General features: G+C 36.5%; 1 protein-coding gene across 1 annotated transcript in view; it reads left to right on the top strand.

The window, feature by feature from the left end:
* The window catches only part of TTC30A (Tetratricopeptide repeat protein 30A), a 31,227-nt gene extending 8,877 nt beyond the window's left edge, over positions 1-22,350 (top strand). The window contains exons 3-8 of the mRNA XM_012942833.3: positions 2,932-3,156; positions 6,984-7,342; positions 10,950-11,145; positions 14,294-14,775; positions 18,103-18,215; positions 21,828-22,350. Coding sequence (XP_012798287.3) covers positions 2,932-3,156; positions 6,984-7,342; positions 10,950-11,145; positions 14,294-14,775; positions 18,103-18,215; positions 21,828-21,958 — 1,506 coding nt within the window. The 3' untranslated portion in view covers positions 21,959-22,350. The remainder of the gene's footprint in view (positions 1-2,931; positions 3,157-6,983; positions 7,343-10,949; positions 11,146-14,293; positions 14,776-18,102; positions 18,216-21,827) is intronic.
* The last annotated feature ends 5,059 nt before the right edge of the window (positions 22,351-27,409 follow it).

Below are 27,409 nucleotides of genomic sequence, written 5' to 3'. Positions count from 1 at the left end.
CAGTAGCACATATCACAACCGTCCCTGTTTCTATTAGTCAGTCCTAGGGGAGGGTCCTGTTGAGTGTGGTGTGTGCTACTGGTGTCAACAAACATTACAGAGTTACTTGATAAAATCGAAAAAACCATACTTTAATACTTCATTTGCAAAATGTGCATTAATTGTCTCAAACCTCATTATTCCTGCATTTCCATACCAATCGCTTTCTGTTCCCGTTCTTCCCTTCTCGATCTTCTTAATCTTCTGCTGCCAGACATACTATTCCAGACTCGCGTTGTATACTACTTATGTCGATATAAGTAGCACACACTACATAAGTAGTATGTATCATCAATCGAAAATGAAATGTCTGGTTTCAAGTTAAATACGAATACGGAACTCAACGTGAGCGAAAGATTATTGAAAGAACTACGAATGATATTATTTGTTATACAAAGCAATATTCAGGTTATAATTACAGCAATCTGTTACGTATCCATTACATTTTAGTACATATAGTACTTTATAGTCCGGTATTTCATTTATATAATCGTATGAGTTGTGAATCAGAATAATAAAGATTCTTGCGACCATTCATCTGATTTGTTGCCATACTATTTAAAGTTTTTAGTAAGATGTGCTCACTAGTGACTAGCTTCGTGAGGGGATTCTCGGAGTCCTAGTGAGAAGCTATGATTAGTGGAGCTAATCCGTGTTGGGTAGAGGCAGCTACCTAACTCAGTACAATGGGAGATGGTCGTGTAATTTCGTAGATTGGTTGAAGCTAGACATTAACACCATTGAATGCCGGCTCAGTGGTCCAGTAGGTTAAACGTTCGCGCGTGAGACTAAAGGCCCTGGGTTAGAATCCGGCGAACAGGATAGGGGGTGCTCACTGCTGAGGAATTCCACAATAGGACGAAAGGGCCATCCAGCGCTTTCAAGTTTTCATTGGTGGTCTAACATCAATCGGTTCATGATCTCAATCAAAAGCTTAATAATCTCCACTGAATCTTAACCTGCTCAGATCAAGCTTAAATTTGAATATTTTGACAGTTCCATTTCCAAAAATTCGGAGCCAATGAACAGATTAAGATTGGATCAGAAGATTCGTCTGTAAATTTTATGTAAACCTGTTTTGTTATTACTACTGCGATTCCTAATGTCTTGGTTATTTGGAATAAATCTTGTTCTCCGATTATGCTTTCTGAGTTGTGATGAAAAAGGAATGCTGGAGCAGTAAGGAATTAACCAGCGAGAATCTAGATAGCATGAATAAAATCAAATTAGAAAATTGGTGATTTTATTGTAATTTTTTTGGGGTTTCTGAAGAAATCAGTAGCTGATGTTAATTAAAAAAGTATTAAGAACTAGGATAACTGAACGGATATTTTATCCTCGTATAGGACGTCTTGTTGTGCACCGACCAAATCACGACACTACGGATCATCGTTGAACAATCAGTTGGGTGGAACTTCATTGACCATGAGCAATCGTTTGACGACGTACAGATGGCAGAACATTATGAAAGCTTCTCCGACACCATTCTCTACCTGAGAAGTTCGTCAATATCATCCAGAATTCATACGACGGACTACACTGCAAAGGATTGTATGGAGATCAGCTGACAGATACATTCCAAGTGAGGACCGGAGTCAGACAAAGCTGTCTAACCTCCTCCTTTCTCTTTCTTCTGGTGGTTGACTGGATTGTAAAAACCTCGACATATGAGGAAAAGCACAGAATACAATGGAAAACTCAGAATCAACTAGACGATTTGGACCTCGCACACGACCTGCAACTTCTGTCTCTTTCACACGAACAAGTGCAGATGAAGACAACAAGTGTAGTAGCAGCCTCTGCATCAGTGGCCATCGACATACACATAGGAAAAAGCAAGATCCTTAAATACAGCACTCACAGCACCAACACAATCACACTTGATGGAGAAACTGTGGATGATGTGTAATCTTTCACGTACCTGGGCAGCATTATCGATGAACAAAGAGGATGTGATGCAGACATAAAAGCACGGATTGGCAAAATAAGGGTCACATTCCTACAGTTGAAGTACATATGGAACTAAAAACAACTGTCTTCAAGCCAATATCAAAGTGAGAATCTTCAATACGAACTTCTAGACAATTCTAGCATACGCAGTTGAAATTTGTAGAATTACCACAACCATAATCGAAACGTTACAAGTATTTATAAACAATTGTTTACGCATAATAATCAATATCCGTTGACCGGATACCATCAACAATAGTCTATTGTGGGAGAGAACAATCCGGATTTCATCTGAGAATGAAATTAAGAAAATATGTTGCAGGTGGATAGGACCCATATAGCAGAAATCGTTAAACTGTATCACGAGGCAAGCGCTTACTTGGTATCTTGAATGGTAATGGAAAAGAGGAAGGCTGAAGAACACACTGCGTCAGGAATTAGAAGCAGAAATGAAAAGACCGAATAGCAACTGGAAAGAACTGGAAAGAATTGTCTAAGATAGAGTTAGATGAAGTGCGATGGTGAGTGACCTATGTTCCTCGACGAAGGGTAACAAGCTTAAGTAAGTAAGTATAGGACGTCTTAGTAATGCACATTCTTGATCCAACCGACAATCGAACCCAGTAGCGTCAAGTTAATGAGACAAAGGACAAAACAATCAGCTATTATCTTCAGTGAGCTGATATCTCACAACAGACCTGGTTGAACTCCACTGGTCACGGCTTCTCGCTAGAACTCCAGGAGTGTCGGTGGCACAATTTCGTAGATTGGTTAAAGTTAGACACTAACACCATTGTATACCGGCTCAGTGGTCTAATGGTTAAGCGCTCGCGCGTGAGACCAACAATTATCTCTTATAATATTTTACAAATAATTCAAATGAACTATTGGAAATAAGAAAAACAAAACTCATATTTCTCTTTTCTTTTTCTTTTTAACAAGATGACTGGTTTCCAACCACAATTATCTTATAATATTGCATTATGTTATTATCATATGAAACAATATGCTCAATCATTAAAATATATTGCTGATGTTATAGAACATGGAATAAGAGATCATCCAGAACTTGGTGTTGGTATGACTACAGAAGGTTTAGAAGTACGAAGTGTTGGAAATACATTAACATTACATGAAACTGCTTTAATTGAAACGTTTAATTTAAAAGTGAGTTTAAATTATTGAATATACATATATAAACAGGGAGAATTGAACAGTGTTTTGTATTCACGTTTATGGGACTCCTCAGTATATTATATCCTATAATCTACTAAGAAACGAACCCATTTATGTACACTTTTTTATGAGATAGTGAAGAAGATTTGTATTTTAGGTGAACGATTTTGTTAAAGTTTTGTTCTTTGAGCTGGATTGCTTGGTCGTGAAAATTTCATCGTTTTTCTAGACGACATCATCAGCACAAACTTCAGGTACTAATGAAGCTCCACAGTTAAACCATCCAGCTCAGAAGACAGAATTCCATCAAAACACTTATTTATAAATGATGTGATATAATAGTTACTTTAAAAATAGAAATTATATTTAAAAGACCAAGGTTATCAAGAAGTTAATGTCGTTGAAACTATCCGTACATCGTGAATCCTATATATTTGTGAAGTAATCAATTATCAGAAAGGGTTTGGTGGAGATTTTAGTAATTTTAATAGTTGAAATAATGAGTCAATTGAAGCTAGACCACCATGGAAAACCTGGAAGCACTGGACTGCCGTTTCGCCCCATTGTGGGACTCCTCAGCAGTGCGCATCCACGATTCCACCCTACGCGAGATTCGAACACAGGACCTATCAGTCTAATCAATTATTTATGTACAAAACGTTACATCAAAATATTAGGACTACATTTTACCTATTTATGCTAGTGTTATGTTCTCTAAACTAGTCGTTGTAATGGTAAAGCTTTCATTATCGGCCTGCACATCATCATTAGCAACTACTTCAGATGAAAGTGAACTCATTGAAATTACTACATTCGTTCGTGACTGCTGGCCTTATGGAATTTGTTAACTTCATATGTTTTCATACTCCAACTTAATGTTTTGTTCAGTTAATCTTTAACCATATAACAGTTTAATCTTCACCATAAGGATATGTGTCTTTGTGAGTTGAATAATTCTTTGACATTCTTAGAGTTTTCTCAATCCTAAACTGAGATATTCACATAGTTGCATTTGTGTCCACTGTCATGTTGGAATTTAAGTGGTAAAATATTGTACAGCTTCATCATCAATCTACTTTTATGCGTACTAAGGCGAAAAAAGTCTCTGCTTTGTGACTGCTGCAAGTAACTTAATCTATTTTCTAGATTTTGTTACATTAGTCTTCCTTTGATCTTATATCTCCCGTATGCATTATATAAGATAAACTTAAGCTGTTGACTTGAAAACCACACTTAATGCAAAAGAATTTCATAATACTTATGTTAATTCCTGAATTATCTGCCCTGGTACGGCCGACAGTAGGGAGAGTTCGCTCACCCTCCCGAAATGCTCCCACATAGCTACGCCTATAAAGGCACTTCCATGAAAGTCCTACTCACTGCCTTCTCGCGGCATTACTGTTGTTTACGAAGTCGAGAAGATGAAAAGCGAATACCCAGTGCTTTAACCGGGTTGACAGATATGGAACGTCCACCCAGGTGAGCTGGAGAACCCTCATTCCAAACCAGTGGTGGACATGGGCTCCAGAATCCTGCAGGAACAAATGGTGTATGGACCAACTACTGGTCATCGGCTACCATAGAACTGCATCTCCTGACGTTGCTCCACTGCCTTATGGATTAGACCTTTAGGTCAAAGACTTCGGGCGTGACCCTTTAAGAACTTCACCTGTTTTGGTTTTCGCACCCTGGTAATATTCCAGCCGTCACACAAATCGAATAACGAAGTGTGATACATATATATTTGGTACCTCCTTGTACCAATGTTTATATGTTTAAATAAATAAACACGGTAAAACTATTTGCTCATTATTTTCTAAGGACGCTCTTGTGGCGATATATCACTGTTTTGGGCACTTTTCAACGTCATTCCCAGAGTGCCCACTTTTAGCTAACACAGGAATATTACGTGCTAAAATTGAAACGCTTGCACATGATACTTGTTTTCTGATGGAGATTGGATCCATGCAACTCAATAAGTCAATTTTACAAAAATAACGTTACGTTGTCAATTTTTTCCATTTGAGTGATTTTGCGGGGGGGGGTGAGTGTCAGTTTGATTTGTAATATGTTCTACCACCATTTAAGGTATCATGTAGAATCAAGAATCACTGGACAGATACTTCGTCTTAGTATGAAACAGTTCCTTCATTTGTAAACACTGAAACGAAATGAAAAAGTTGAATCCTGTGAATAAAAGTATCATCTTTAAGATCCTTTAGAGGGTTTTAATCTAGAAATGGAGCTATGTGTGTAATCTGGATGTCAAAAGACAGAATTTGTTTGGAAAATGACACTAGAAAGAAGATGTACACAACACGAACTACTCAATCAATATTAAGTGGTGTAATTAATACACGAGATTTGTTTACCATTTTCAGTATAGATTTTAGCATGAAGTGACTCATTGTAGAAAAATACTGAAAACTGTGATGCAAAAGATAGCTGTTCCTTCGTAAATTGAGACTCTCCAGAAATGGATTGAACATGAACTCGACATTAGTCGTACCGAAGAGGCCAGTAGGTTTAAACCACTCATTCAATATGCAGTATTTCCGATTTCCGTATAGAATTTCATTTGGATTTTATTCGAACATTTACTACAAACCTCCTGTTTCAATAATTACGTGTTCATTAGGGATGATTGGGATTCTTGGATAACTAGTGAAAAGCTGTAATCCGTGAGATTTAGAAATTAAATATATGGTATCCTAATAACATCTAATTTGTTACAATACAACTTTGGAATACTTTCGCAAATATTAGATCTTGATCAATTAGGATGCAGCTAGACGATCTAGACTCCGCAGATGATCTGGCTCTTCTGTCGCACACGCAACGGCAAATGCAGGAGAAGACAACCAGCGTAGTAGCAGCACCAGCAGCAGTAGGTCTCAACATACACAAAAGGAAAAGCAAGTTTCTCCGATACAACACAGCATGCAACAATCGAATCACACTTGACGGAGAAACTTTGGAAGATTCAAAAACCTTTACATATCTGGGCAGCATTCTTGATAAACACGGTGGATCTGACACAGATGTGAAGGCGCGGATCGGCAAAGCAAGAGCATCATATTTACAACTAAGGAACATCTGGGACTCAAAACAATTGTCAATCAACACCAAGATCACAATTTTCAATACAAATGTCAAGACAGTTCTACTGTATGGGGGGGACTTGGAGGACTACCAAATCCATCATCCAGAAGATACGAATGTTCATTATTAGTTGTTTATGCAAAATACTTCGGATCCGTTGGCCAGACACTATCAGCAACAACTTACTGTGGGAGGGAACAAACCAGATCCCAGCGGAGGAAGAAATCAGGAAGAAGCACTGCAAGTGGATAGGACACACATTGAGGATAGCACCCAACTGCGCCACAAGGAAACCCTCATTTAGAATCCTCAGAACCAAAAGAGAAGAGGAAGACCAAAGAACACATTACGCCCAGAAATGGACACAGGCATGAGAAGAATGAACAAAAATTGGATAGAACAAGAAAGGAAGGTCCAGGACAGAGTGGGTTGGAGAATTTTAGTCGTCGGCCTATGCTCCATTGGGAGTAACAGGTGTAAGTAAGTAAGTAAGTAACAGATTGACAGGAATCTGACAGTAGTAAAATCAATGAGTGACATCGGTCTCTAAAATCGTTCACCCATGTTGGTTATCTAATTAGGGTACCCGCTATTATCAATGGCTATAGACATTGAACGATATCGTTCAGATTCATTGTCACAATCATTTATATGTATTCATTCTTTATTTCCCACTTAATAACTATTGTCTTTATTCAATGATATTCTCATTTAAGGCAGCTATTGAATTCAATTTAAAAAATTATACTTCAGCATCTGAAGCATTAACAGATATGCCACCAAGAAATGAAGATGAACTTGATCATATCACATTACATAATCAAGCTGTAATGAATATGAATAAAGAACCTGGGATTGGTTTTCAAAAACTTCAATTTTTATTACAACAAGAAACATTTCCATCGGAAACATTTGCTAATCTTTTATTACTTTATATTAAATATGAATATTATGATTTAGCTGCTGATGTATTAGCTGAAAATGCAACATTAGCCTATGAATATTTATCAACGGATTTATTTGATTTTATTGAAGCTATAATTCTTAGACAAACTGCTCCACAAGATGCTTATAAGTAAGTTTACTTATTGAAATAAAAGATTAATTTGGTTTTTAAACTAGTAGTAAACTAAATTGTCTAGTATGAACAATGGATGATCTAACTAATATGGTGGAGAAGATTTGTAACTCCAGTGAATGATTTTGATAGAGTTTTGTTCTTTAAGCTGGATGGTTTGATTGTGGAGGTTTCGTCGTTCTTTTGAATGACATCATCAACACAAACTTTGGATAGAAGTGAAGTGTACGAATTTCTTCACATATGGTTTACAGGTTTAAGGTCAACAAGAACCAATCAACATCGAGATCTACAAGACAAGCTGTGAACTACATACGGAGAAATTCAAACACTTCACTTTTATCGGAAGTTTGTGCTGATGATGTCGTTCAGAAGAACGATGAGAGCTCTACGACAAAACCATCCAGCTCAGAGAACAAAACTCCATCAAGATCTAACCATATATGTATGATTACTTTCTCTATATTATAGATACTAAGCCAACAACCATTCTATCATATTTCAATACAACCAAAATTCAAGTATAAGCAGTTCATTTCGAATTGTACATTCATTATTCAATGACCAAGTGTAGGAAAATATATATGACACATCAGATACCTGTTAAACGGTCGGTGAGACTATAATTTATGAACGACCTTTGAGCGATGCTAGATCGACCTTGAGAGTATCCACCTAATAACCAGGATCAAATGAGGGTTATAAAGCTATGTGAGGAATTAGAATTATGATTTACAGTTGATGATTAAAATTAGGAATTAGATTTAGAGTTTTTATCACAAAATGACATCAGCTATAATACCAAATGGATGAGTGAATTTCGCGCCAAAATTCGAGACCTTTTATCTTATACGTGATTGGTTCGTCCATAAATTGTAGTCTTGTCAACTATCTATCAGTCTATCTGAAAAAAAACTAATCACTGTCTACTTTCTCCCAGGTGACACCCATCAGTAGTTTATTCATTTGCATCGGCTGATCAATGTCATGTTTGTCTGTACTTAATGTTGAACAATTTCTACCAGTTAGTTTGTAATATAGTTACCAAATTAAATGATTCAATATTCTTCACACTGTTTTGATGGCTTAACCTAAGTTTTGTGTTAATTGGTACTCATCAGTATGATGTACTTGTGATCTGCAGGAAAGTGATGTTCGGTGTGAGATTTGAAGATCTATTCAAAGCCGAACTTGACTCCTAATTAATTTAAATGCCACAATCACGTAGGAGGTTTAGTGTGGCTCAAATTCATCGATAATACTGTCTCCTGCTCGTAGTACGGATTAGAATCATTCATTATAAATAAGTGGGTTGGTTGAGATTAGACATTAAAACCGTTGGATGCCGGCTCAGTAGTCTGAAGGTTAGGCGTTCGCGCGCGAGACTGAAGGCCCTGGGTTAGAATCCCGCAAGCAGGATCTGGGATGCGCACTGATGAAGAGTCCCACAATAGGACAAAACTGCCGTCCAGTGCTTTCAGGTTTCCAATGATGACCTAACATCAATCGGTTCATGATCTCAATCATAAACGAGTCTCTTGAAGATTATAGACATTCTTTACTGACGAATGTTGATCGACAGAGAAACTGAATACAACAATATTTGGTTACTTATTTTCAACTAAACTTCATCTTCATTGTGAATATTATGTCATATGACAACCTTAACACTAAACCACTTAATTTGTACAATATTATTCATTGATTGTTTGATTAAAAAATAACTGTGAGGTGTTGTAATTTATCTAAGAGATTAGGCTATACTGTCAATAAGTTTGACAGCTTAAAGGAACGATTCCGTGTCAGGTCTTAGAACATGGGGTTTCATATTACAAGTAGTAACTTTGATAGAATTCTTCACTTTATTTGTTCTTCAAATAACGTCAGCTCCTAATGGAAACTGGTTTGATAGTATACATTAAGTGACCTTGAGTACTGTTCGAGTTATGAGGGCGGTTATCGCTTCCCGGTTGCCTACATCGTAGAGAGGTTCTTCGGGAGGTACCTGAAGAGAAAATTGGGTTAAAGGTGGTCTTAGTGACCCGAGAGTGTGACCGCAGTGCCCAAGAGACAACTGCTTGAGGTCGGTCACAAACGACCTTTTTGTGAGTAATTTTCGTGTTAGCTCCGTACTTGTTGAGGCCTTACCGCCGGAGACGGATATCCATGGGATAAGACGTGGTGTGCATTTTTATTGTCGACCTTTTCTAACTCCACTCCTCCTTGTGGGAAGATAGCATTGTTGTAATGCTGGTTGTCTGAAGGAAACACCTTACTGCCGTCACACTTCTGTACAGTCAGCAGTACGACTTCACCTTCAGATCTTGGGTTTGCTGCTTTTAGTCTTACCGCTCTTCAACCGACCTATCTGGCATGGTAGGACCTTAAGGGACGATTGTTCCAGATGATTGGACGTTATCAGTAAGTAGCCATATGCAACGATAAACATCTATGAAACTTCACAGGATCTAGTCAAAGATCTTCAGATTTCGTGACAATACTGCCTAATCACTGTGGTAGTGTTTGGTAACCTGCATTTTCAATGTTTCACATAAATATTCACACAATCTTTTATGTGAACGCTGATGATGTTCATATTATCGACGAAATTGAAGATGAATTTTTGATGACTTGATGAAAAGTCTTGTGTTTAACAAAGTCAATGAGGCTGAGTTAAAGATACTCACCTATAGATGATATCGACTGTGAATTATACTGTTATCGCAATATAGTTCATGTTGATAATATTAATTACTGACTTTTAGCTTGACACTGGTTATCATTCAATAGGCAGTCATGGCGAACCTTTAAATCCTTTAGGAGGGTAGTCATTGTTCAGATAACTCAGTGACGATGTCTTTGATTGCAAAACTGGATAATATCGATTTGTATATCACGTGAAACGTAAGCTTGAGATGATAGAGAAGAATTGTAGCTCAGGTGTGTCATTTTGATGGAGTTTTGTTCTCTGAGCTGGATGGTTTTGTCGTAGAGCTCTCATCGTTCTTCTGAACGACATCATCAGCACAAACTTCCGATAAAAGTGAAGTGTTTGAATTTCTCCGTATGTAGTTCACAGCTTGTCTTGTAGATCTCGATGTTGATTGGTTCTTGTTGACCTTAAACGTAAACTTCCTCAAAATTTCAGGTATGTCTCATTGATATGTCCCAGTTAATATGAATCCTAGGTCCAGGGTTTCCTGTAGATTGCCGTCATCAATCAGACTACGTCATCTAACTTAGATTATTAAATTCATTGCAACTTAACTAATGTCATTTGACTAGCACTAAGTATTAAAGAAGTATTCCATTGTTGGTTCAATGCAGGTATAAATAGGTACAATGTGTTGAGGCATTAGTTGGTTTAGTCAGGATGGCCGAGAGGTTCAAAGCGCTGCGTTCAAGTCGCAGTCTACCCTGCGGGCATAGGTTAAAATCCCAGTCTTGACACAATGTGATGAAGAACATGTGGAAACTTAGTTGATACTTGAGTAGTCGAAGGTCCTATAATTTAGGTGTCAGTTTGAATATCATCTTCTAAACTTGTTTTATAATGGATGAAGTATTCAGAAATTATGATTTTCTTTGAAATCTTTTACTCTAGTCGTCTTGATCAAATGGCTATTAAACATACGGAACAATTAAGACGATTAACAAAAATAATTCAAGAAGCTAGACAAAATCAAAATGATGAATTAGTTAGAACTACTGTACATGAATATGATATGGCATTAGAAAATTATATTCCAGTATTGATGCAACAAGCTAAAATCTATTGGGATATGGAAAATTATCAACAGGTAAACATTAAAGATTTACAGAGATTGTTGTTGTTTATACATATATATATCAGAAGGGGTTTTGTGGAGATTTTAGCAATTTCAACAGTTGAAATCATGAGTCACTTGAAGCTAGACCACCATGGAAAACCTGGAAGCACTGGACGGCCACAACTTTGTGGATTGGTTGAAATTAGACATTAACACTGTCGAATGCCGACCAGCTCAGTGGTCTCATGGTTGAGCGCTCGGGCGCGCGAGATTGGTAGGTCCTGTGTTCGGATCTCGCGGGACGGGATCGTGGATGCGCACTCTTGCGGAGTTCCATACTAGGACGAAATGGCCGTCTAGTGCCTCCAGGTTTCTCATGGTGGTATAGCTTCAATTGACTCATGATTTCAACTATTGAGTTTATTTATATGTATATCTATATACTGAAAGTATGTCACTGTGTAAGTACTAGACACATCTATGGAGTATGAACACGTCGAAGATTGTCAAAAGATCATTTTCCGTCACAAGACTACATAAAAAGTGAGAGATAAGTCTATGAGTGCATCTTTCAGAGTTTCTCCATCAAGTGACATTGGGGTGGTTTACTCTATGTTGTGTTTGAGGATCTTGCTTTTTCCCTTATGTATGTTGAAGCCTACTGATGCACATGTTGCTGCTACACTGTTTGTCTTGACCTTCATTTCTTGATGTGTATGATATAGAAGGGCCAGGTCATCGGCAAAGTATAAATCATCTAATTGTATGCAACCTGTCTACGTATTCCGTGTTTCCCCTCAGATGTCGATGTCTTCATAATCCGATTAACTACCGGAAGAAAGAGAAAAGAGGAGAGAAGGTAGCTTTGTCTGACTCCGCTCCTCATTCGGAATACGTCTCTCAGCGGTCCTCCACATTTTGTAAACACATCGTATTTATTTCAGTCTAGGCAATCTAGTAGTATTAACAGATTTAATATGGCTTAGTTTCTTACAGATAGTCGGCTGAAAAGCCGAGCTGACAAATGATAGCTTATGATTTCAAAAGATAAAATCATTGGCCAACTGACTGTGTAAATAAATATTAGAAAATTAAATCTGTTATTTATATGTGCAATATGCATCGGGAATACCATAACCATATGTTCGTTTTTAGTGAACAATTGAATGATCAAGGATGAAAATAATTATTGTAAGAAAGACAATAGGTTTTATGTTTAGTCAGTCTTCACTATTGGTCATGATATAAACGTGTGTGACTGAAATTTTAGTGATTACTGTCCACAATCTAACTGACGGCTCAGAAAAAAAAATGCAATTTACCCAAATCTTATTGAGATGATTTCAGAACTGGAAATGTTTTTTTTTTTGAAACACACGATCGCCAAGAATTCTAGGCACTATAACCATATAGATGTCTGCCTATTTAATAGTTATTGAAGACCAATACTAGATAATTAATGAATAACGTTTAGCGGAACTCCCTTAATCTTTAAAAATGGAGTTTGTTTTATTGAGTATTAATTAGAGAATGATTCACTGAATGATTATTTTGTTTTGTTTTGTTGCCCCCAAATGCCATGGTACGGCCGATAGTAGGGATAGTCAGCTATTGCTCTTAAAATGCTCTCAGATGATCGAGTGCATGCAACCACTGCCGCAGATGTCCTGTTCTTTGCTTTGTCACGGCATAACTGTTGTTCAGGAAGTTGAGAGGATGAAAAGCAAAATGTCCAATGCGGTAACCGGGTTGGTAGATATGCAAGATCCATCTAGAGCGATTAGAAAACCCTGATTCCAAATCAATGGTATTCGTGAGCTCTAGTATTCCGAGGGAAAGATTGGCTTATGAACCAATCGTTAGTCACCGACTACCAATTGACTTCATATCCTTACGTTACTCCACTCCCTTGTGGATTAGACCTCTTATTTATTTGTTTAAACACATAAGCATCGTTACAAGAAAGCATCAAACAGATATGCGCCATATAAATCATTCGATTTGTGTAAGGGCTGGTATATTTCCAAGGTGCATAAACCGAAGCAGATGGTTTTCTTAAAGGGTTACACCTGAAACCTTTGACCTAAAGGTCTAACATACAAGATAATGGAACAAGCTAAATAGATGCAGTCTCGTGGTCGTCATGGTGACCAAAAGTAGTTCCAGACATCATTTATTCCTCCATGATTCTGGAACCCATGTACACCATTAGTTTGGGGTCTAGATTTTCCAACTCACGAAAAAATTCCGATAAAGACAGCCAGTGAAGCAGCAGTCTCTGCTTCACTAGGCCTCAACGTGCACAACGGGAAAACCAAGGTCCTCAAATACAACACGGAGAACAACAATACAATAACACTTGATGGCGAAACTCTGAAAGATGTAGAATCCTTCACATAACTGGCAAGCATCATCGATGAACAAAGAGAATCAGATGCAGACGTAAAGGTGAGGATTGGCAAACCAAGGGCCGAATTCCGACAATTGAGGAACACACGGAACTCAAAACATCTGTTTGCAAGCCAACATCAAAGTGAGAATCTTCAATACGAACGTCAAGGCAGTTCTACTGTACGGATCTGAAACTAGGACAACTATACTACAACCATCATCAAGAAGGTAGAAGTATTTATAAATAGCTTTCTACGCAAGATATTCAACATCCATTGACCGGATACCATGAGCAACAGCCTTCTGTGAGAGAGAACAAACCAACTTCCGGCTGAAGAAGAAATTAGGAGAAGACGACGGGAATGGATAGGATATATATAACACGCAAATCATCAAACTGCATCACGAGGCGAATGCTAACTTGTAATCCTGAAAGGAAGCGGAAAGGTGGAAGGCCAAAGAACACGTTGCGTCGGGAAATAGGATCAGATATGAGAAGGCTGAATAGGAACTGTAAAGGACTGGAAAGGATTGCTCAGGACAAAATTGAATGGAGAATGCTGGTGAGTGGCATATGGTATTTCACAAAGAGTAACAGGCGTAAGTAAGTAAGTAATTAAGTAGGCTAAATGAATCCTCTATATCCACTAGTTCAAAGACTGTAAGATATGACCTCCATAAGTAAACTAGCTACTTCAGTTTAGATACTCCTGGGGTTAGTATTTCAACTCCTCCACACATATATCGAATGTCATATCTATTTAATACCTCTCTTTTCTTTCTTTAGGTTGAGAAAATCTTTCGTAAATCAGTTGAATTTTGTAATGATCATCCAATATGGAAATTAAATGTTGCCCATGTATTATTTATGCAAGAGAATAAATATAAAGAAGCATGTAATTTTTATGAACCCATTATAAAACGTCAATATACAAATTTATTAAATATTAATGCAATTATTATAGCTAATTTATGTGTTACCTATATAATGACTAGTCAAAATGAATATGCTGAAGAATTAATGCGTAAAATAGAAAAAGAAGAAGAAGAACTAGAACAACAACAACAACAACATCAAGAAGTAGTTCTTGAAGGAGTTGAAATAGATCCATTGAATCATCATTATTCTAATAAAAAATGTTATCATTTATGTATTATTAATTTAGTAATCGGTACATTATATTGTACTAAAGGGAATTATGATTTTGGTATTAGTCGTATTATGAAAAGTTTAGAACCATATCAAAAGAAATTAGGACCAGATACATGGTAAGTAGATCATTGTATATATGTGTGTGTGATTCAGATTCTTAATGTTTTTATATATGAGTGTAACTGGTTACTTGAGTGAAAAGATTGAGAAAGAGAAATAAAAATTATCATCTGATACATGGAGGATAGCTAACAGATACATTCCAGGTGAGGACTGAAATCAGATAAGGCTGTACACTCTCCTCCTTTCTCTTCCCTCTAGTGGTCGATTAGATGATGAAAACATCGATATATGAGAGAAATCTAGACGATTTGAACTTTGTACACGACTTACAATTTCTGTCGCTTTCACACAAACAAATGCAGATGAAGACAATGAGTGTAGTAGCAGCCTCTGCATCAGTGGCTCTCAACATACACAAAGGAAAAAGCAAGATCCCTAAATACAACACGAAGAACAGCAATACAATCATACTTGATGGAGAAACTCTGGAAGATGTATAATCTTTCACGTATATGAGCAGCATCATTGATGAATAAGCAGGATCCGACGCAGACGTAAAGGTGAGGATTGGCAAATCAAAGACAGTATTCTTATAGTTGAGGAACCTATGGGACTAAAAGCAACTGTCAATCAATATCAAAGTGAGAATCTTCAATACGAACGTCAAGGCAGATCTACTGTACAGAGCTGAAACTAGGACAACTATACTAAAACCATCATCAAGACGGTACAAGTATTTATAAACTATTGTCTACGCATGATACTCAATATCCGTTGTCCAGATGCCGTCAGCAACAGCCCATTGTGGAACAGAACAAACTAACCTTCGGATGAAGTGGATATTAGGAAGTGGATAGGATATACATTGTGTAGACTGAATCATGGGGCAAGTGCTAACTTGGAATCCTAAAGAGGAACGGAAATAGGAAAGGCCAAAGAATAAACTGCGTCGAAAATTGAAATCAGACATGTAAATGATGAATAGCAACTGAAAAGAACAAAAAAGAAGTGCCCAGGACAGAGTTGGATGGAGAATGGTGGTATGTGGCCTATGCGTCTCCACGAGGTGTAACAGTAGTAAGTAAGTAAGTAAATATGTCTTATCCCTTAGAATTCACAACCATTTTTTGACCAATCTGGTTGATATCTGATTATGCCCAATGTATCATTATTCTTTCTACCTCTGTACCTGCGTATTTTCCTTTAAAAAAATATTTTCAAGGTAGAAACAATGTAAAGTTCACTAAGTGTTAATCGGCATTATTTTTTTTCTCATTTCTTACTTAGTTGGTGCTGTATCTATATATCAAATGAAAATGTGAACTAATCAATATTTATTGATTTTTTCGGGGATATTAACTAGACAAACACAAATAAACACTGATAATAACAAGTTGACCGATCATTCATAAACTATGTAGAACCTTAGACATTAGTGTATCAGTTCAAGCTGTCCCATCTCATATCATAACATTAAAAGATGACATTAACAAGATGATGGTGCCGATGATGATGTTGATGATGATGTTGATGCCGGTGATAATGAGGATGATTCGGATGATGATGATTTGGATGATGATGATGATTATAAGATGAATAATACTATTAATTGAAGTGAAAATCTTATTTGTTGCTTGTTATCACATTAGTTAGTATTACATCCCCTTATGGGTAAAACATGTCTAGATCACTGAAGATCTACCGTATCATCAATCAATTTATAATCAAATCCTAAAACTATTGTTTTTTTTAAAGAAAATGATGTACAATAGAAAAAGTGAATAACAAAAGTTGGTTGGATAGATACATAATTATTTTGACTAGTAAATTATTAGGGATTTAGACAGATTTCTCTTAATAGGACACTTTGAACATCTCAGATTGACGATCTACATTAATTTCAAAACATTGTCAACGTTTATTTAAATGATCTTTTCGGTATACAGTGAACAAAAGAACTATGTATTTACTCACATATATATATAAGCGTTCGCACTCGAGACCTATAGGTCCTTGGTTCGAATCACGCTAGGTGCGGTCGTGGATGCGCGCTGCTGAGGAGTCTCACAATAGGACAAAACGGCCTTTCAGTGCTTCGAGGTCCTCCATAGTGGTCTAGCTTCAATGGACTCATGATTTCAACTATTTAAATTACTACAAACTTTACAAAATCCATTCTGATAATAATTTTAATGTTTGGTTTTAATTCTTTGCAAAAGCTTAGATCAGATTGTTGAACGAAACGTTGAGATTTTACCCAACTTTTGTATAGAATAAAAAAAGTTCTAATGATACATGTACATAGTAATTTATTATTTGTGGTCCCTTTTTTACTTTCCAAATTTATTTCACTGAATTATACTCCTCGAATAACATCTTCAAACCCTAATGTTTCCGATTACTGCTTATACTTTTAATACCTCTAGCACTACGGGATTCGAATCGACAATTGTATCTCTGTGCTAATGTGGTATGACAAATCGTAAGTAAGTAGGTACTAGTATAAAGAGTATTTTTGTCGGATCTTAGCTAAGCGACTATTGGAAACGTAAACGAATTCGATGATTTTTTCATCATTAGCAATACACTTTAACAACCTCATATCACGGAATCAAGGTTAGCGTCCTACGATGTTAGATATTAAGACCTCTAGATGCCAGCTCGTTAGCATAGAGGTTCATGGACTGAAGTCCTTGGTTCAGTTCTCGACTGGGATTTTGTGAATGTGTAACCCTGAAGAGTCACTTACCAGGTTGAAACACCTTTCAAAGCTTCCAAGTTTTAGACAGTTGTTGCTCGCATTTGCTGGAATCACGCGCAGGGTATTATTAAATGATCGTAAATCCGTCAATAAAGTTGTGAATCTTCATCGACTGAAATGGTTGTGTCAAGTGTTACGTATGCCTGAACACCGATTACCACAACGCGCAATGCTGACTAGTTTTGGAGACGGACGGGAGAAAGATCGGTCTGGTCAAACCAAAACGTAGTATTGGTGCTTGAAGTCACTTACTTCTGGCCTTATCCATGTTGGTAGATGCAGAATCGATCACAGTGGCGTCGGTGTATACACTCCCTGTATTCCCTCAAACTATGAGATTAAAATCGCTTCATATCTTCCATTCTACGAACTAATCCTTACATAAAATCTTTCCTTTATTTATTACACCATTGAGTTAACTGCTTCTATGAATCCGGTATTCATCTTGTTGTGCCAATGAGGTATGGCAACTTGAACCGATGCATATATGTGCCTGGTCTAACGTTGTAGATGACAGACTGACTGAGATGGTTGTCTAGTTAAGATCAGTTGGTAAGTTAAATTACGTAAATAATAATATTATCATTATTTCCCTTCACTTTCTCTCTCTCTCTCTCAGGTATTATGCTAAACGTTGTTTCCTATCACTGATTGAAAATATGTCAAAACATATGATTTTATTAAGAGATGCTGTACTCATGGAGTGCATACAATTTTTAGAACATTGTGAATGTAAGTCATATGATATTCAATGTTTAAAATCTGTCATTGACTTATTTATTTTGTGATTGATATCGGACCCCAGATTTCTTTCTAGTTAACATTTCTAGTATAGGGGTTGTGGAGATTATTAAGTTTTTGATTGAGATCATGAACCGATTGATGTTAGACCACCACAATTGAAAACCTGGAAGCACTGGACGGCCGTTTCGTCCTATTGTGGAACTCCTCAGCAGTGCGCATCCACGATCCCGCGAGCGGGATCGTGGATAGTTAACATTTGTTGGCAAAAATATTTCTGTTATCTTCAGATAGCTGATATTTTCTATAGGGTTCAAAAGATTGAACCAACACTAGGTTTTTTATTACTTACTGATCAATCAATATAAATGTCTTGATCCTATGAAAAGTGATTCATGATCTGAACAGACAAGTTTACAACTAAAGTATATCATTTGATGACAATATTTATTATGAGAAGGGAGTTTGTAGTAGGGAGATTGTAGCAATTTAATTGTTGAATTCATAAGTCAGGTAAAGCTAGACCACCATTGTTATATCCGGTGAAGATTAAACTACAGGTAAATTCCAAAGGACTATTCATGGACTAATATTCTATAAATATTCTTATTGTATAACTACTCAACAATTACACTATGGATATTTATATTCCTTTTATAATAAGCTTTATTTTGATCTATAATTTATTATTGTACGATTTACGGTCCTTAAGTTATGTTCAGTTTATTAACTACTGCCTCCCTCATTCACAGCCACTTTTTGGGCTTATTTGTGTACAAATATTATTTCCTATTTTATGGTACGTTGCGGTCTGTGTGATTGATATATAAACTAAGTATACCTGAAATAAACGATCTGCTCTGATTCGGAAGCTGGTATCTTGTTCTGGACTCAAGTGGAAGGGCTCGTAGGACATAGGACCAATAAGGACACTAAACTGCCCACACCGGTTGAACGTCATTGGTTGGCCTAGTGTGAAGATTCGTATAAGTCGTATTCGGATTGGTAGATAAGTCGTGTGATCGAAAAGTCAGACATCCAAGGTCATAACAATTGGCGACGGGGATTTTGGCAAAAACAAAATAATTGGGAGACGCAAGGTCATAACAACCATGGAAAATCAGGAAGCACTGGACGGTTGTACAGTCCCAGTATGGGACTCCTCGACATTGCATATCCATAATCTCGCCTGCGGGATTCGAACCAAGGGATTGTGGATGCGCACTGCTGAGGAATCCGATACTGGGACGAAACGGACTATATATTAGCAGTAAGCTAAGGAAACAACTCATAAAATTCAGTGTTGCATTAGAAGTATTTTGAAAGATTCCTTAAGTTTTTCCTAACATATGTTTTTGATTTGTCAACAACAAATCTGGTTAGAATTATTGACTGATAGAATTAATTTAGTCAAGACAGAGATGGTACCATACAGTGTCACAATTTGAAAGATGTTAGAAGTGTCGTGTAGAACAGATAAAGATTGTAAACTGTTTGTACGGGTTTCATGCCCCATTTGTCCTGTCGATAAGCCACTGTTCTCTAATTGTCAGTATCTTTGCGTTATATAATAATAGGGCACAATGCCACAAGTTATAACATGTGCCCACTAGGAAACCTTGAACGTTACGTGTGAACACTATGATGAATGTACGAACTTCAATAAAACAGCTGTTTATAGCTTTTCTGGATTCTAACAGTTTATCAGTTACGTTAATCTTATGTCTTGTGACCGTTATCTAATATCAAGTGTCCAGTTATCAATCAGAATCCTGATTCTAATTCAACCTACTATATATACTCCATAGTGTAGTGTCTCTGATTTGTTTAATTACACACTCGTTTATCACTACTGTCCATAGGCCGGCAACTAGGTTCCTATTTGTCCACCTTTGAGTCCAGAATTAGTAACCAACCTTTACGATATATTTATATTTCAAATGATTATTGTTTAATATACAAACATACCAGACCATATTACTCATAAAATTATAGAGGAGATAGTTATGAATGAAGGGGTGGGGAGATCGTAAATAATAGACTGACAACAAAATTATAACTGTATATCATATAACCATAGTTAATAAGTCAACTGAAATTGTGTGATAAATAGGATATCCATATATGTACATAGTAATCTAGTTACTTAATAAATGTACAACAATGTCATCATTGATACTAATTCTAAAAACTAGTTCCAACATTTACAATATCTGTTCCATTATGAACAATCAACAAGTTATATTCAACTTACTTTGACCTCGATAGTTTCTCTCTTTCTCTATAGAATGAATGTTCTAATCTTTGTATACATGAGTTTATTATTTATAATTGTTAATTTCATTTTGGTATTGTTGTTTACTTGAATGTTCACATTGATGTTTAAAACTTATTGGTATATACGCATATATGTCAATAAGAGACTGATCAATTGCAGCTCTTAACATCAATGAGAAGATACAAGTAACCAATATCAAGTGAATTTAAATTTCATCCCATTACATAAGCGTGTTACTATCATGGCTCAGTAGCTAAGTAGATAATACGATGGTGTTTAAAGTGAATGGTATTGGATTTGAGTCCGAGAGTGAAGATCAACTATGAGATCCAGGTATATTCAGCTGACGAGTCTCAAATAGGACGAAACATGTATCAAATTGGATTCCACTAATAGCCATTATCCATCCAAGTTTATAATGCTTGTGAATTAAGGCAATATCGAAGAAATCTACACAGGGTACACATGTGTCAACAAGAGACATATGTAGTGCAGTTCTAAACATCAATGAGAAGATACAAGCAAACAGTACCAACTGAATTAAAACTCCACCCTATTGCACAAGCAAGTAGCTATCAATATTCAGTAGCTTAGTGGATAACACAATGTCATTTGAAGTGAATGGTACTGGATTTGAGTCCCAGAGTGAATATAAACTCTGAGATGTGGTTACATCAAGCTGACAAGTCCCAAATAGCATGAAACATGTATCAAACTGGATTTCATTACTAGTCATTATCCATTTTTGCTTATAAATGTTAATTGTTTCTACAATAACAAATCACTGATTCTATCTTAATACATTTATGAAAGGCACTATCTATTATTATCATTATTTATCTCAACTGTTGAAATTACTTCGATCCCTATAAAACCCCTTCTGATATTAATCAATATATGCTTACTACTGACTGGTTTCAAGAGGTATATCCTGGAGTTCTAGTGAGATTCAATGACCAGTGGAGTTCAACCGTATCAGTTGTGAGATAGTAACTCGCTGATGATAATGGTGGATGTGTTGCTCAATTTTGTAGATTAGTTGAAGTTAGACATTAACACCGTTAGATGCCGGCTCAGTGATCTAGTTGGTTAAGCGCCTGGCGCAAGACTGATAGGTCCTGGGTTGGAATCCTGAGAGGCGGAGTCGTGGATGCGCACTGCTGAGGAGTCCTACAATAGGATGAAACGACCGTCCAGTGCTTCCAGGTTTTCCATGGTGGTCTAGTTTCAACGGACTCATGATCTCAACCGTTGAAATCACTATTTATTCATTATTTGCATTGAAGAATTCACTTAATATTGTCATTTCATTGATTATATTTTAGTATATGGACGTAATATAAAAGTGATTATTGAACAACCAATTGAACCACAGAAAATTCATCCAGGACAAAATACTATTACATATGAAGCACGTTTATTAAAATCACTTCTATTAGAACTTATTCAAGGTTAAAATACAAAGTCAACTATTTAATGTTTGATCTGAATAACAAATTCTTTGTTATTGCTGTCCTCTTTAAAATGATTCCTTTGAATAAATGTTTATATGATTTGAAGATGATGATGATGATGATGAAGATTTTATAGTTCAGTTGGATGATCTTGGATAAAGTTTTATTCTTGATCAAATCATTCAACTCAGTGAACAAAGCTTATAAAGTTGTTTGTTTCCTTGATTGAGTCTATGTGTGTGTGTGTGTGAGTATCCGTGCCAAACATTTAATTAACAGTAGTTCATGTATATAAATCATCAAAAATAACTCTATTTTGTTTATATTTCTTTTCATAATTATTAGTGATATCATATACATATTCATGCATTTTTAATAAAAAATACTATTACTGAAATACTCTTACTTACTTACTTACGCCTGTTACTCCTCGTGAAGGAGCATAGGCTGCTCACCAGCATTCTCCATTCAACCCTGTCCTGGGCAATCCTTTCCAGCTCTTTCCAATTGTTATTCATCTTTTTCATATCTGATTGTATTTCCCAACGTAATATGTTCTTTGACCTTCCTCTTTTCCTCTTCCCTTCAGGATTCCAAGTCAGGGCTTGCCTCGTGATACAGTTTGATGATTTGCGTAATGTATGTCCTATCCATTTCCATCGTCTTTTCCTACTGAAATACTCATGATATTTTTAATACTGTTTAAGTGAAATAGTTTTCACTAAAAGATATGATGTTAATTCATGAAGTCATTGAGTATTCGAATAACGAGTAATGATAGGTGTGGGATGCTTGTTTATCACGATTTATTAATATTTGAAGATGTTGAATTAAAAAGGTTCTCCTACTAGGTCCTGAACTTTCGTTGTCGTCTCCCATCTAATTTATTCTTCTTATACTAAATTCTCTATATTAATCTATCCTTTGCAAATGATGTTATTTTTCTACTTATATTGATGTCGTTTTGTTCTGTCAGCTGGATGGTTTGATCGTGAAGCTTTCATTGTTCATCTGAACGACATTATCAGTACAAACTTCAGAGGAAGTGTTCGAATTTCTCGGCATATGGTTCACAGCTTGTCTCGTAGACCCCAGTCAGCAGTCAATCATCTACAACGTAGGACCAGGCACATATATATATCTGTCCAAGTTTCCATACCTCATTAGTACAACAAGATGAATACTAGATTCATAGAAGCAGTTAACTCAATTGTGTAATAAATAAAGGAAAGATTTTATGTAAGAATATAATACAGAAAGAAATAATTAGTTCGTAGAATGAAAGATATGAAGCAATTTTGATCTCACAGTTTGAGGGAAGATAGGGAATGTATACACCGACGCCATTGTGATCGATTCTGAGCCATGTCACCAAGAGTCTCCAATCATTGGTTACGATAGGCACGCGGACCCCAACCAAGTAGTCTGAATCTACCAAAATGGCTCAAACCAGAAGTTAGTGACTTCAAGCATTTATGTCACATTTTGGTTTGGCCAACCCTAATTTCTTCCAACCATCTCCTACTCTAGTCAACATTACGTGTCGTGGTAATCGGTGTTCAGGCATACGTAACAGTTGACTCAACCATTTCAGTCGATGAAGATTCACAACTTTATTGACGGATTTACGATCATTTAATAATACCCTGCGCGTGATTCCAGCAAATGCGAGCAACAACTGTCTAAAACTTGGAAGCTTTGAAAGGTGTTTCAACCTGGTAAGTGACTCTTCAGGGTTACACATTCACAAAATCCCAGTCGAGAACTGAACCAAGGACTTAAGTCCATGAACCTCTATGCTAACGAGCTGCCATCTAGAGGTCTTAATATTTTGATGGAGTTTTGTTCTCTGAGCTGGATGGTTTGGTCGTGGAGCTTTCATCGTTCTTCTGAACGACATCATCAGCACAAACTTCAGATAGAAGTGAAGTGTTCGAATTTTGTGCTGATGATGTCGTTCAGAAGAACGATGAAAGCTCCACGACCAAACCATCCAGCTCAGAGAACAAAACTCCATCAAAATCATCCACCTGAGCTACAAATCTTCTCTACCATCTCAGAGGTCTTAATACTCTAGTCAACATTACGTGTCGTGGTAATCGGTGTTCAGGCATACGTAACACGTGTTGATTGGTTATTGTTAATCTTAAACTTGTCATAGTCTACGTCTTCGTTTTGGTTGTTATGTTACTCACCATACTACATTTCTCCCCTGTCTGTTGTTATGCGTGATGACTTGAACGATCATGTGAATTACTTCTAGAACCTACATTGTTGTTTATGATTGGTCGTTAGTTGAAAAATGATCAGAAATGATCAGACTTCACTGTTCTTTTGTTTCCACACCAATCATTCTTTATTCTCGTTCTATTTCCTTTGATCTTCTCAATCTTCTGTCGCTAGGTATTTCACTTTCAATTGATGATACATACTATTACTTATATCTGTCGACGTCGGTAACACACACCACAATTCAACTGAGTAGAAGATGAATGTTAACATTGGATATAGTATAGTATGTTCCTCAATTACAATTTAGAATATATCAGTAATTTACAGTAATTAATTATCTCTGACTGTGAAGCTGGGTGACACGAGATCGAATCCGCCAGGGAGCACCAGTTCCCTCAAGATTACAGGTACACCTTGCTGACGAGTGCCAAGTAGCACGAAACCCGGGTCCAGGGTTTCCTGTTGACTACCTCCAACCACCATCTAAAGTAATTAATTATCATATTGGAAATGTGTCATTTCCCTTTGATAACAATAATGAAGTAATTAAAAACACAGGTGGATGGTGACTGGCAGTAGAATCCAGGATGCACATTTCGTCCCATTTTGGACTCGTCAGCTCTATTTACCTGCATCTCCAAGTTGATCTTCACACTCGGACTCAAATCCAGGATCATCCACTTAGCTTTGAGTCCTAATAGCAATACGCTTGTGCAATAGGGTGAAGTTTTAATTCACTTGGTATTGTTTATTATTTGAATCTTCCCATTGATGTTTAGATCTGCAATTGATCAGTTTCTTGTTGAGATATGTGCACCATGCGCAAATTGCTTCGATGATGCCTTAATTCACAAGCATTATAAACTTGGATGAATAATGGCTATTTGTGGAATCCAATTCGATGCGCGTTTCGCCCTGTTTAAGACTCGTCAGCTGGATCAACTGCAGTCCTAAACAACAATGGGAAAATTCAAGCAATTAATACCATGTGACATTCTCTTCAGGTTCTATAATTACATATTCAAATTAATAAACCCAAATATGGCCATGTTTAGGTCAAACTGCGTCATTTGAAGATTGTGAAACAAAAAAGATGATTAATATACCATGTTAACTTGGATAAACTTATACGTTAAATGAGAGATATATTCCAAATTTTTCGTTGTACTAACAAGAATCGAATTGTAGAAGCTTGTTAAATGCTAAATTCATAAAGGTTTTATATAAATAGACCTTTCTAAAGTATCAATTTAACATTAAGAATAGGGATGCTTAGTCTATTATCAACTTCAATAATAAATCACTAGCAGAGAGCTCTCCCTCAAATACTCTGATACGGAAGAGCGTTGGGAGATTCGGTTCTCCCTCTCGAAATGCTCTCACATGGCCACACGTATACAGCCACTACCAGGGAAGTCCTACTCATTGTCTACTCGTCGTGAAGTTGTTGATTACCAAATTAAGAGGACGAAAAGCGAATGTCCGGCCCGTCAACCGGGTTAGTGGATACAGAGAGTTCACTTAAGGGAGTTGGAAAACCCCGATTACAAACCAATGGTGTACATAGGCTTCAGGATCCCGAAGAAAACAAATGGCGTATGAACGTGTTGTTGGTCACCGGCTACCACGTGAGCGCATCTCCTGATGTTGCTCCACTGTCTTGTGGATTAGACCTTTAATTCAAAGGCTCAATGTGTGGCATCCTAAGACAATCACCTGCTTCAGTCTGAACATTCGGGCAATATGACAGCTCACACACAAATCAAATGACTTGTGTGGGGCATATATATTTGATGCCCCATTTGTACTAATATTCAAATAAATTAATGTATTAATAGAGAAAAGTTCATAATCAACATGCTTTTAAATAATATATTCAGTTTTCTAGAAAAACTTATAATAACTATCCTTCTAACTGTATTTCATACAGTTTCATAAACATATCCACCGAAACACTTTTGTACAGATTGTAATAATATTTAATAGTTGAATTTATGAGTTGATCAAATCTAGACTATTATGGAAAACCTGGAATCATTAGATAGCCGTTTCATCTTAACATATATGACTTCTTAGCGGTGAGCATTCAAGATCATGTTCACAGAATTCAAACTCAGAACCTATCAGTCTTAAACTATAATCTGTTGAACTGAAGATATTTTCAAAGTAAAATGTAATATTCACTTGATTAGAAAATTTTGAAACTAAATATCATCTAGGGTATGTGAATCTATTGTATCTGGTTGTTAAATTATAAATTGATCTAATATCGAAGCAGCACGTTATGGAGATATTTCGATACACATGCATATTCTGAAGATTAAGCGTCCTTATGAGATAACCCAAAATCCTAGGTTCGAGTCTCGTGTACAGAATCATGAATGCTCATTGTTAAGGAGTCTCATACTAAGACGAAATAACCATCCATTACTTCCAAGTTTTCCATAATCGTCTAGCTTTAATCGATTAGTGAATTGAACAATTAAAAAATATCTAATTAAATCAAGTCAGAAGAGGCTTTGTAAAGATTTTAGTCATTTCACTAGTTGAAATCATTAGTCAATTAAAGCTAGACCACCATGGAAAACCTGGAAACACTGGACGGCTATTTCATCCTATTGTGAGATTCCTCAAAAGTGCTCATCCACAATTCCGCCCCCCTCCGCAAGATTTGATGGTGGCATAATTTCGTAGATTGGTTGAATTTAAACATTAACACCGTTAGATGCCGACCAATTCAGTGGTCTAATGGTTAAACGCTCGCGCGCGTGAGATTGATAGGTCCTGGGTTCGAATCTCATGGGGAGGGGGTAAGATCATAAATCAAATCAATTAAAATTGTCGGAATAACACATTTTTAAAAAATCTTCCTATTCATATAGAATAAAATGTAATACTTTTGTAGTGAAGGAGAAAACAGATGAGGACAACCGAATTATATTTAGCATAACATTACAGAGTTACTTGTCAATATAGAAAAACCATAATATAATACTAAATTTGCAAAATGTTCAGTAATTGTCTCGAATTTCGTTGTTCTTGCATTTACATACTAATTGCTTTCTATTCCCGTTCTTCCTTTCTTGATCTTCTGCCATCTTCTGCTGCCATACATTACATTCCTGATTCGCGTTATATACTACTTATATCAATATAAGTAGCACGCACCACACTATTAGTTACTATGTAAAAATAACAAAAATAAAAATAATTTCATATTC

The sequence above is a fragment of the Schistosoma haematobium genome, chromosome 2 (assembly GCF_000699445.3).
Source record: "Schistosoma haematobium chromosome 2, whole genome shotgun sequence".
Classification (NCBI taxonomy): Eukaryota; Metazoa; Platyhelminthes; class Trematoda; order Strigeidida; family Schistosomatidae; genus Schistosoma; species Schistosoma haematobium.
Note: the sequence above shows the minus strand (reverse complement) of the source record. Positions and strands in the feature narration are given on the sequence as shown.